The sequence below is a fragment of the Neophocaena asiaeorientalis genome, unplaced genomic scaffold (assembly GCF_003031525.2).
Source record: "Neophocaena asiaeorientalis asiaeorientalis breed wild unplaced genomic scaffold, Neophocaena_asiaeorientalis_V1.1 scaffold192, whole genome shotgun sequence".
In the NCBI taxonomy this organism is placed as follows: domain Eukaryota; kingdom Metazoa; phylum Chordata; class Mammalia; order Artiodactyla; family Phocoenidae; genus Neophocaena; species Neophocaena asiaeorientalis.
The window spans coordinates 5,684,396-5,696,928 of NW_020185326.1; the positions used below are offsets into that span (position 1 = coordinate 5,684,396).

At 51.7% G+C, this 12,533-nt stretch overlaps 1 protein-coding gene across 1 annotated transcript in view; it reads left to right on the forward strand.

The window, feature by feature from the left end:
• Positions 1-12,533, forward strand: part of SHB (SH2 domain containing adaptor protein B) — a 212,434-nt gene that overhangs the window by 119,863 nt on the left and 80,038 nt on the right. The window contains 1 exon segment of the mRNA XM_024734432.1: positions 4,135-4,255. Coding sequence (XP_024590200.1) covers positions 4,135-4,255 — 121 coding nt within the window.

The following is a 12,533-nucleotide window of genomic DNA, read 5'->3' on the forward strand; positions in this document are numbered from 1 at the left end:
GTGCCATGCCGCTCGGCCTGTGGGGTCTTAGTTCCTTGACCAGGGGTTGAACCCAGGCCCCCAGAAGTGAAAGCGCTGAGTCCTAACCACTGGACTGCCAGGGAATTCCCAATCATCTTGTATTTACCATTCTACAGCCTGCTTTCTTCCACCCAAAGCTATGTCTTAGAGCACTATGTATAGAGCCATAGAGCGACTACTTTCTTTTTTTTAACCTGCTACATAATATCCCATAGTGTGAAACTGGCACGGTTTATTTAGCAATCCCCCTATTGATGGGCATAGCAGGTGCTTGCAGTTTCTCCTTATTACTTGCTCCAGTAAGCATCCTTGCCCATGTCTCCCTGTGCACATTTGGGAATAAATACTGAAATGTGAAATTGTTGGGTTAATCCATGTGCATTTTTGGATTTTAGTGGACGCTCCCAAAGTTATCTTTCACAGTGACTCTACCAATTTACCTTTCCACCCAGAGCCTATGGAGAGGAACCAGTTCTCAACGCAGGTGCCACTGTCTCACTAAAGCATATGGGCATGTGGCCAAGTGGAGACACCCACTTTCCACTTCCCTTTGGGGATAAATTGGAAGACTACCTCCTATCATGAAACTAAATCCCCAAGAAAAAACACCCAGGCCTCAGACTGCTGGAAGGGAGGGACCAGTTCCACCCAGCAGTGTATGCAAAGCAGAAAGGAGGCTTGTGGAGCTCCAGTCTGCAGCCAGCTCCCAGAGCCTTGTCAGAGAGGCGTTGGGTGTGCTGGAATTCTAGAATCCTCCGGACTGCAGTGGGCCATGTACAAAAATGGGAGGTTGGAACAGGTCTCTCGAGGACACACCCCCAGCTCCCAGTTTCACTGCTTCATGAGCCTATAGAAGTCCTTCAGGGGCACTGGCTAACCTGGGGTCTCCAATTTTGTTTGACAGCAAGAAAAGGCCTGCCTGGGGTTTAGCTATAACCCTGCTTCTTTTTTCAGAGATGGGCCGGTATGCCTATCCCAGGAGGCCAAGAAAGCAAAAGAAGGTGTGTTCTATGAGTTAGGTAGCCACACGCTGACAGCCCATCTTTCTGTTGCTCTGCTCCATGGTGGAATGGTGGGACCAATGGCCTGGGTTCCCCCTCAGCTCTGCGCCTGCCCTGTGTAAGGCAAGCAAGCCATCTGAAGGGTTCAGTGCCATGTTGAGTCTTTGCCAATCCAAGATCAAAATCAAGGAAGGCTTCTCATGTGCCCAAGTGGCCTGACCTGTGGAGGAGTCCCGGCTAGCTCCCTTTTGCTTGAATTGTTTAATTAGATTTAAGAGACTTGTCCGCTAACTGGGGCATTTTAAAGCAAAGCAAAAGCAACCCCCCCCAGGAATCCAAGCCCACTCCTGGGCAAACTTGCTTCCTTTCTTTTAACTCAGAAAATCAACAGCCTTCACTCAAGCCCCCTGCCTGGCCATCCTGAGTTACAGTGTCCCTGGGTCACACTACCCAGTGCTTGCACCTGAGGCCTGTGGCACGTCGCACGGCACTCTGGTTAAACTCCCCACTCAACTCTCCTAACACCTGGTTAAATTTTTACTCCAAAAACCGGGACATGATTTTGTGAAAGGTCAGACAGCTCAGTGATTGTTTGCTGAGTTTCACGTTGCTCAAACCTCAAATTCCCTCCCCTCTACCAACCTCACTTTGAAGTTTGAAAGGAAATTGATTAAATATACATTTTAGGAATCTTCCGATTTGCTTCTTAAACTAACAGAATTCTAAACTTTTTTTTTTTTAAACGGAAGGATTTTCAACTGTCAGCAGGTATAACTGGAACCATATGTCAGCAGAGACCAAGAGCTTTTCCTGGTTTTAGGATTTGTAAATTCTTATTGAAACGGAAGTAAGCAGGGCAGGCAGCCAGAGGGCCCCCGTGACAGCCCACGCTCAGATCTCATTTTAATTAGAAAATACAGATAGCGCCTGCTGAACCGAAGGCCTCCCAGAGCTCCCATCCCAGGGCGAACAAAGATTTGGTTTACATCCTGCTAGCCTCTGTTTGCAAATCATAGAGCACTTCCGGGAGGAGCTGGAATGTTGATTTCTAGATTACGGAGAGACTGCAGCCCAGCACCCTCCCCAGCTAATCCCCTCAAGTGATTTTATTTTCTTGGGGAAATATTTGCTCCCTTCTTCATTGCAGAATAGACGGAGGGTGTTCATTCTGAAAAGAGACAGTAAGGAAGGCCGGGATGAGAGAAAAGAGATTAGATGTCATCCACAGCAGGTTCATCATTTTCTCCTTTAGATTTCAGGCCCCTTGAACTCTGAGACCCAAAACCCTACATGCACTGATTGGCATCTGAGCTGTTCTGTATGACAGTGGTTCACTTGTCTAATTTTCTCCCTAATGTGTTCTGCAAGTGGTAGAGTAGAAATGTCCTATGAAAGACATGGCGGGCCCTAGCGCTCCCTCTCCCCCATCTTTCCCTGCCTGGTGTCATTTGAGCTCAGTGAGTCTCCAGAAAGGCCACGATTACAGTGTCAGCATCTGGAAGCTCCCCTGCTGGCACTGGAGCCTGACCCATGGCCACAGTGGAGCGGTGGCAGCGGGGCTGCACATGCTCAGACTGCGGGCGCTCCAGCCTTGGGTCTTCAACCGATAAGCCTGCTCTTCTTAGGGGAGCAGTGACTGCTATGTGCTATGCCTCCCGTCGGCCCTCCAGGCCACACGCCAGTGACAGGGCTGCGGGCATCACATTCCCGGCAACTGGAGGTCACTGGCTCATGCTGCCAGGGTTGCTGCCACAAACTGCCATGATCCGGCAGACAAAGGGGGATTTTCCCTTCCCCTGGGTTTACAGGCCGCTCAAATGCTTTACATTCCAGGAGCTGGGAGCGAGTGGAGGCTCCTGTGGTTTCTAATTAACCCCACAATTTAAATAACAATTCATGAAACCCCAAGGGTTGAGAGAAAAGCTAACCTGCCCCCTCCCGAGAGAGGCAGCTGGGTGGCCCTGGCTGGGAGGCTGAGGACTTGCCCTTTGCCAGATGTGTGACCAAAGGGGCAGAAGTCACAGTGAGTTTGTGGTGGAGCAAAGGGTGCATTGAAAGGGAACGGGTTTGGCGGGTTCCTGTCCTTTCCCCTCTGGTGAGAGTGCCTCTCCTGAAGGTTAGGTAGTCAGAAATGGGAGGAGGGCTTCCCCGGTGGCTCAGTGGTTGAGAGTCCGCCTGCCGATGCTGTGTTTACTCTTAGCCTCCAACTGAGAATTTTTACCCTTCTCCAGGGAAAATGTGGAACTTTGAAGTGTTCAAAACTCAGATTCTCACACTCTTAGGGGACTCTCCTGCTGTCCCCACTGCCTAGCCCCAGGTGACTGCTCTGTTTGTTGTAGAACTTTGCTGTTTTCTGGAATACAGACAAGTGAGGAGTCCAGGAAGGGCTCTGGGAGGCAGAGGGTCCAGCCAAGGTGCCCGCTCTGGGCCTCAGTTTCCCCATCTGTTATGGAAGGGTCTTCTGATGTGTTGCTTCCAAGGCCCTCGCTGGCCTTGGCAATCTATCCATTCATCCCTGAGCTGCTTTGGTGTTTTCACTGGGCCTGTGTGGGGCCTCAGTCATCTTTGCAGAGCATTGATCTCACCAAATTGTTGCCTGGTTACCCAAGGGATGGTTGTGTTCCAGATTTGGGGAAAATGGAACACTGGACGTAATCATCTCTAGGCAAGCTCTTCTATGCCTCAGCCAGCACCAGAAGCATGTCAGCATTTCTAGGCTCTCTGCGAGCTCATTTCCAACTTTCCTCCGTTTCCATTCCATTAAATCGAGCAAGTCACATTCCCCGAAGACACCTTCCAAGTTCTTGCCTCTGTGCTTCTGTACCGAGATGCCCTTCTGTCCTCACTTCACTGTGCCCGGAGCAGCCACCCTACATATGCAGGCTCAGGCCCCTCCCTTACGATGGAGCACTGCAGCATGGGCCCCTTGTCACCCCTGCAAGAATCAGAGTTCCCCGAGGGTGGGCACCAGCTCAGATTCCTGCCTCTGCCTCCTACTCCTTGCTCATCTGGCACAGGCTCAGTTTATATTTGTTGGAGCAAAGCCTGGCTGTGAAGAGAAGTGAAGTAGACAGCCACAGGTGGACTCACACGCTTGCCATCTTCCTTGCAGGTGACCATCGCTGATGACTACTCAGATCCCTTTGATGCCAAGAATGATCTGAAAAGCAAAGCGGGAAAGGGGGAGAGTGCTGGCTACATGGAGCCCTATGAGGCGCAGAGGATCATGACAGGTAAGCAGAGCCCTTGGCACAGAGACTTGCAACTCAGCAGGGAGGCAGACGGGCCCTGTGGTCACCCGCCAGCCTCCAGAGGTGAAGGTGTGTACTTTCAAGGTGGTGGTTGGGGGGCAGTGCCGTGTTGAATCTTTACCACAGTTTATCTGTTCGTGTTTCACCGACCTCAGGAAGAAACTGGCAGGGCACAGTGGCAGTCCAGATACCAGGGTACCAAGTACAGTTAACCAAGATAGGGACTAAGAAGTACATGGGGAAGTGGGGGGGAAAGTTCTCTTAGAAATTTCGGATTAAAGAAAGATACAGCACTTGAGATGGAAAACTTAGCTTGGAACTTCCTAGCAGCCAGGGCAATAAAAGAAACAGCTGGGTCGCCTTGCTTTTATTACTTAGTAGAAGGGGGCAGACTAGATCGTTAGGGACAGAATTATCCCTGGCCCCATACAAGAAAATCTTTGTTTTAGGGCTGGAAGCAGCTTAAAGAGCCATGGTCTACGTGGCAGGTTTATAGGAAACACAGAGACTTTCCTCCTTTGGCTGTTTTCCTATTGGCCCTTGATGATAAAACCTGGCAGAGCAATGGTGTAGGGCCCAGGAGAATGTGGCCAGGTATGTGGTATCCTGGGGGTCTCTTTTTGCCAGGATGATACTTGGAGCATCTCTAAAGAATGAGCAGTTATCAGATATCAGCCATCTCAACAGACCCCAGGCATGGGCGGGTGGTAGGGAGATCATGGGCAGAGGAGAAGCCCCCCATGAACGTCCTCCTGGCTCAGGAGGATGGTCCAGGCACAGAGGAGCAGCTGTGTGGGTTGGCCCCCTCGGACCCTGCACAGGACAGTGATATGAGCAGAGTCATTACATGCTGCAGAGCGCGGGCAGGTAGCCCCCCGAATTTTGAGGCCTAGTGAGTTGGTGCCCTGTGTGTCTCAGGATTTGGGATTCACGTGCCTCCTTCTGTGACTCTGTTATTGTTTATTTGTGTTCATGTCTTTGAGCACTTTCTCTTGATTCCTTCTGAATTAGAAGGAAGAAGGGAGGGACTTCCCTGGCGGTCCAGTGGTTAAGACTCTACGCTTCCACTGCAGGGGGCGTGGGTTCGATCCCCGTTCGGGGAACTAAGATCCAGCATGTGGAGCGGCCAAAAAATAAAATAAAAATAAAATAAATATATTTTTTACAAAAGAAGAAGAAGGAGAAGGAAGGGAAGAAACAGTTACTGAGCACTTAGTACATTCTGGGCCCGCGTTGAACGTTAGCTCTCGGGCTGCAGAGACCCTGTAGGATAATTGCTGAAGAATCTGGGTGTGAGTCCAGGCCCTGCTTCCAGGACTCTGCGTCATGCTCTTCCTGCTCATGGAAGGCAATTCTCTGGCCACCAGTGTGGCCTCCAGAACACCTGGCCACTTTGTGAAGGGCTGAGGCAGGAAGCAATTGACCAGAGGGACTTCGGCCAGCCTGCTGGAGGGCCACCTCTTGTGGCCGTTCCCATCTTTCTAGTTTCTCCTGGCAAAGCGGCCTCCATGGGCGGCAAGAACCCAAGAGGTGAGTATGTGTTTGGGGCCAGGGTCCCAAGGTGGGGAGCAGCCTGTTCTCTTCCAGCAACTCAGGAAAGCAGATCTGCTGGTGGAGTCTTCACCTCAGGCCTGTAGGAACACCCACTCCTGCCATCACGCCCCATCACCTCCACCCACGTGCCAGCACCCCCATCAGGCCCAGAGAAACAGCCCCGAGCCCAGCTCAGCCCTCAGGGCCAGTGGTGGCCGCCGTGGCCCTGCGCCTCCCTGTAGCTTCCACTAGTCTTGCACTCAGCGGACCTTGGCCTGGGTTAAAGGCGTGGTGGGTCCAGGAGTAACTTTGGGACACTGGCACATTCAGACATCAGGGCAGCAAAGGCTCTTTGAGGTCATCCAAACCCAACAGCCTTATTTTACAGATGGGGAAACTGAGGCTAGGAGGGAGAGGGACTTGCCTGAGGACAGATAGTAAGTTGGAGGCGGACTCGCCAGCGTGGCCTGTGTTCAGCAGGGCAGACTCTGGGGTTGAGTGCTGGAGGAGGTGTAATGTTGAGTTTGATGCCCAGGTATCCGGGCATGAGGAAATGGCAGGAGCTGTCGAGGCTGGAAGCCTCTGCCAGGTCCCAGGCTCCATACTGGGCCCCGTGACATATACACTCTTTAAACCTCACTGTGTCCCTGCAAAGGAGGTGTTGTCTCATTTCACAGGTGAGGGAGACTGAGGACAAGTCACTTCCCTGGGGTCACACCAGCAGAAGGGAGAGGCCCAGACCTGCATCTTTGGAACATGGGGGCAGGGGGCTGAAGGGGATGGGTGGGAACATCTGCTGGGAGCCCCGACTTTGGGGAGGGTCCGCCACTGCTCAGCGTCTTTGGAGTGGAGCTGGGCCTCTCCTGGGTGCTGCCATGGACCCCATCGGTAAGGAGCTGATTAACTGGGTGGAATTTTTAATGAGGCACACCCATGGGGGCCAGGTCCAAGGCAGGGCAGTGTGAGTTTACTGGAAATCTGATAGGATCTCAGGCATTCTCTCTCCAAAGAAGCATCCTTCTCTTTGCTGCTCTGTGCTTTCTTCCTACCTTGGAGATTATGCCCAAATTTACCCGTGTTTTTGTTTTTAAGGAAATACGTGATTAAACAGGACGTTTTCTGGGTGTAATGACCTTGCAGCAGCTCTCTTTGACTTGGAATTCTTTGTGTGTAACATCACCATCACCGCAGTGACTGATGGCAAGGATGGGGGCTGGGTTAGCCAGCACCATATAAATGTTCCAGGAAGTAGCTCACTGAGCTGCCACGAAGCTTCCAGGGGAGGGGGAGGTAACAGAGGTTGGTGCTGGGGATGGCAGTGGAGCAGGGGGTGTGGCACAGAACAAGTTATATTCAGCCTTTTAGGGGGACCATCTTTTTTGATGCTGTAACATTTATGTGTATGAGTACACGTAGCTTCTAGTAACGAGGCAGGCATCTTTGGTACGTAAGACTAATGCTGCCAGGGGAATTCCAGTGGTTAGGACTCCATGCTTTCACTGCCGAGGGCCAGGTTCAATCTAGTTGGGGAACTAAGATACCACAAGCCTTGTGGCCAAAAAAAAAACAAAGAAAAAGAATAATGCTGCCAGGAAGAGCATGGCTTCTCTGCCTGAGATGACGTGCATCTCTGTACTGGTTTTGAAAGGAGACCAGACTGGAGTCAAGCAGATCTGGGACGGCCAGTTGTCACCTAAGTGACCCCTGGGCCTCAGTTTCCCCCTGAGAAGCAGTAGCCTTGGAGTGGGCAGTCAACAGTACTTCTAGCTGCTTTTGGCTGTGAACTGGCTGTTTGACCCTGCGCAGCACGTTCTGTGCCTCTGTTTTTCCCTGTTTAAGGAATGATGGGTCAATAATAACAGCAACAGCAGTGGAGGCCGCTGCTAAGTTCTCTCGTACTTGTTTACAGCACTTGGTGTGAGTTCTCATTGGATCTTCAGCGTCACTCTTTGAAGTGGAGGTGCCCATTTTACCAATAGACTGAGGCACAGAGACACTAAGTAATTAGTCCAAGGCCACACAGCCGGGTAGTCAGTTGGGGGGCTGTCTAAGGCCCTGTTTAACTGCTACACAGGACTTCTCTCCAGGGCCCGTCCAGCCCTGGTGCACTCCCTGGAGCTTGATCTTCAGACTCCCCAGCATGGCCGACGTGGCCTGTGATAAGTGGTAAGGTTTTGTCCTCTGTGTCCTTGGCACCATGCAGCAGGTGGTGGGGAGCCTGTGGGAGGTGTGATTTTGTGAACAGAGAACTCGGCCCAGCCCATTGGCTGTAGCTAGGATGGAGGGCATGGAGAAGCCTGCCTGTTTTTCTAGGGGCTCCTCTTACCCCTTTCTCTCTGTCTGCCTTAACTTACCCTCTCCCACAGACTCCCCTTTGTGTCAACCACAGGAATTAGGTTCTGGATCCAAAAGGGAGGCTCAGCTCTCCATGGAACCTCAGAACCCATGTATGCCTGGGCCTCATTTTCTGGCCGCATCACCGCTCTCACCTCAGCAGCAGCTCTGGAGATATTTCCTTAACACCCTAGGGCTCTATGGAACCCAGTTGGAAAGCTAGTGACCCAGTCCAAGCTTTCCTTTTTATAGGTAGGAAAACTGAGACTCAGAAAAGTCATGATCCTTTTGAGATTTTTTTTTTTTTAACACACTGATTAAATGTGAAGTTGTCTTGTGAGGCAGTAAGTTGACCATCCCTAGACGCATCCAGGCAGAGGCAAGACAACCAGCCCTGGGAGATGATATGAAGGTAGTTAAGTCTCAGATGTGTGGTTGGTTCAAGCTACCCCTGAGGTCTGTGTCAATCCTGAGCTCCGAGATGCCATGATTCACTGTGTCCGCCCCCATCATTAGACACCCAGGATCAGCCCCACGAAGGGAGCACCTGAGACCAACTCTGAATAGGAGAGGATCTGGTTAGGGCTGGCAGCTTCCTTTCTCAGTGCCAGCCTGACTCGTGCCAACTGTGCAGTCCTGGTTCCGCTTTTCGTCTTTCTTGGCCCATCTCTTGAGGTCAGATTATGGTTTTGGCTTTTTCCATGTGTGAATTGAAGAGGAAGGATCACACCACTTCTTGGTTTCCTTTCTGCTCCCTTGTCTATGTATTTGGTGTCCCCAGGCCAAACCTCCCACTGAGCCGATAGGTAGGCCACCTCTCTCCAAATCCCTGCTTAGCAGCCCATTCTTTCCTTCTTCCCGGAGACTTGATCCTGGGGCTTGAGGGCCCCTGTTGCACAGAGACCTGCTGATGTGGTGGGAAGGGTGCTGGGCTCTTTTTTTTTTTTTCTTTTTTGGCCGGGCCACACGGCGTGTAGGATCTCAGTTCCCCGACCAGGGATCAAACCTGTACCCCTTGCGTTGGAAGCTCGGAGTCTTAACCACTGGACTGCCAGAGAAGTCCAGGGTGCTGGGCTCTGAGTCAGGCTGACTTGGGTGACTGTGTGTGTCAGGATGCTTAGCTTGTTGGGGGCTGCTTTGTAAAATAGGGCACACAACACTGATGTGAGTCTTGGGTGGAGGAACAAACTTCGTACATGTGCTTGAGATTATTGATATTGGAGGGCAGAGGGCCTGTTTGGTTCTTCACGTGGTTTTCTGTGCTGTTGAATTCTCTGGCCAGTCCCTCTAGGGGCCCCTGCCCACTTGGAGGTGGGTTGCAGGACACTGGAGCAGGTGGTTCCCCAGCCCCTCTGTGGTACCCTTGGTACCCTGGAGCCCTTGCTAAGCCCCGTTATGTTGGAATCTGGACCGTGTAACCTGGGCAAATCGTGCCCCTGTCTTTAGCAGTAATATCCATGAAGCAGGGAGACAGGCATGGACCTGGGTGGCTGGTTGGTGCACAGAGGTAAGCAGGTGAATCTCCAGGAGTTCAGAGGAGAGACCATCCAAGTGGGGTGGGAGGTGGGAGTGGTGGGGATGAGAGCTGGGCCTGGCAACCAGGCAGAGGGAAGAGCTTGAGCAAAGGCATGGAGGTGTGGGAGTTCTTTACTGGAGAGGAGTGGAAGGAGATGAGGCTTTTGATAGGATCCTGATAGGAAAAGCACATGGGGGCAAGAGCTTGTAAAGTCGGATTGTATCCTGAGACCCTAGTTAGCCTAAAGGTGCAGAATATTTCTCACCTGGGGTCCTTCTTCCCCAGGCCTTCAGCCCCAGGAATTCTCAGAGGTACCCAAGGTGGTGGTGGTGACAAGGACTGTGGTAGTTTGTTTTTTCAGAGGGCTTTCCTCTCTGGCAGGCACTGCTCCAAACACTTCCCACGATTGGCTCATTTAATCCTCCCAAGGAGCCTGTGAGGTATAGGTACTACTATCATCCCCATTTTATAGATGAGAATACTGAGTCTCAGAAAGGTTAAGTAAGCAGTAAAACCAGGAAAAGCAGTGCCATCTGGAGCCCTTGCCTTCAGCTGAAACACTATCACATCCGTCCTGGACTCCCAGAGGGTCTGCAGAAATAACTGGGAATTTTACGGTTACTTAGGCCTCATTTTTAGGTGTGACTCTCACCCCCACCCCCACCCCCTCCCTGTCCTACATAAAATTGTTCAAAGTGTCATCTCACAGGATGAATCATATAAGTATTAATTGAAAGCATTTTCATATAATTTTTAATATGTAAGCAATTACGCATTAAAAAGTCCTTAGCATGTTTTTATTATTAAGTCAACTTTATAGCACAATAAGAGGAAATTAAAAGAAAGCCATTTCACACACAGCCCCACTGCCCTGGCGTGGCTGTTTTCCTTGCTTAAGACTTGCCTTCTGCCCTTTTAAGCTCCATGTGCTTATAGGCACGCTCCAGGTAAAGCCAGTCACCTATTTTTAAGGCAGGGGGTGGAGGCGTCCTTTTGTATCTTCTCTTCCTCTGGCATGGCCTATTCTAGCAGCAACATACTTTCCTTCCAAGAGAATGGTGGTTGTGTACCACGTTCAAGTCTCTGTATTCCAGTGGTGGCCTGTTTCAGGAGGAAGGAGACAGGAAATGTGGATTCTAGCCCTGGCTCTGCCCTGGTCTGCTGTGTGACCTGAGGCAGGTTGCTTCCCCTCTCTGGGCCTCAGCTCCCTCATCTGAAAAATCAGATTCTGTCTTCTTTCCTGGGCTCCATGAGGATCTTTATAAGCACTTAGGTTCCCCGCTTCTGTGGTCACATTGGGCTTCTCCAGCTGTCCTGGTCAGGACTGCACCTTCCCCCACCCCACCCACACCCACTTCCACTTGGCACCAGCCTAGGTCTTGCCAGGCTGTGAGGAAGAGCTGGCTCTGGCACCATCCCAGGAGCGCGCATGCTGGCCTCTGCTCTCAGGGCAGACAGGGCTGGGAGCTGCAGGTCTGCACCCTCTGAACAGCCAGCATCCAGAGGCCTTTCCTGGAGCTGCTATTCTTGAATCCCAGAATAAAAGCCCCAAAGACCCGCAAATGCTTCTCAGAGAAGGGGCCTCTTGTAGTCCTGACTGGCCATTAGAGAGGTCACCTCCAGCCACCCTACCTGAGATTTCTGCCTTCCTCGCATGTTCACTGTCATCTCTGCCCTCCTGGCTCAAGGCAGCATTGTTGTTGTTTTTTTTAATTGAAGTATGGTTGATTTACAACATGTTAATTTCCGCTGTACAGTAAAGTGATTCAGTTATACATATATATACATTCTTTTTAGAATATCCCTTTGCATTGTGGTCTATCACAGGATACTGAATAGAGTTCCCTGTGCTGTACAGTAGGACCTTGTTGTTCATCCATTCTGTATAGAATAGTTTGAGGCAGCAATGTTTTCCTGTCCCTTTGGTGGCGGGAAAGTAGGGGGCCTTTCTGTCTGGGCCCTGAACCCAGGCCCTTCCAGCTCCACAGTGCCCGTGGACTCTGCTCCCAGAATGTCCATGCACTCGCCTCTCTTCCTCACCTGGCCGGCTCTGCCGCCCTGCTACCTGAACAGTCTCCGCACCCTTCATTCCCCTCCCCCTCTGCAGGCCCCGTGCTCCTCCCTGGCCTGCCTGCTCTCCAAGTCGCCTCAGGCTTCAGCCTCTCCTGGGGGTCACAGCTGTCCTCCAGCTGGGGGATGTCAGGCTGGAGCTGTCCCTGAAGAGCAATCTTTCTGTCTTGCATCCTCTTTCCACTTGGCCCAGAGAGGGGTACAAGCTGGCCAGAGTCACACAGCAGCAAGCCACAGAGCGGGTCTCCTGACTTCTAACATAGGGCTCCTGGTCTGGTTTTGAAATGTTTGGAAACCTGCCCTTGCCCACTCCTGACTGACAGATAGAAGGCTCGGTCATGGACTGTGCATAGGTCCCTGGCTGGTCTATCATTTACCAGAATGATTTACCTACTGGACAGGAAGGAGATAACCAAGTGTAAATAGATTTTGTATTAGTCACCCGATGACTTTCCTGTTCTTGAGAAAGCACAGCTCACACACACGCCCAGCGGTGCTTTACCTGCTGAGCTCCAGGCCCAGGGAGGCGCAGTGGGGAGGGGAGCTGCCGAGGAAGACAGCAGGAAGCCCAGGTTCCCATGGTGACCAGTGAGCCCACACTGGCAGTTGCTTCCTATTCTCTCACCCCACATGCCCCTGGCCCTTTTGACCCTTGACACTGAGCTTGTTCAGCTTTTCAGGAAAGTTGCGACAGGACTGGGACAGGCCACGGAAAGCTGACAGTCATTGACAGCATTCCTGCTGTGTGCCAGACCTCGGTCCCTGCCCTCCAGGTGCCCCCTGGCGCATAGGGAAGGTTGACAAGGA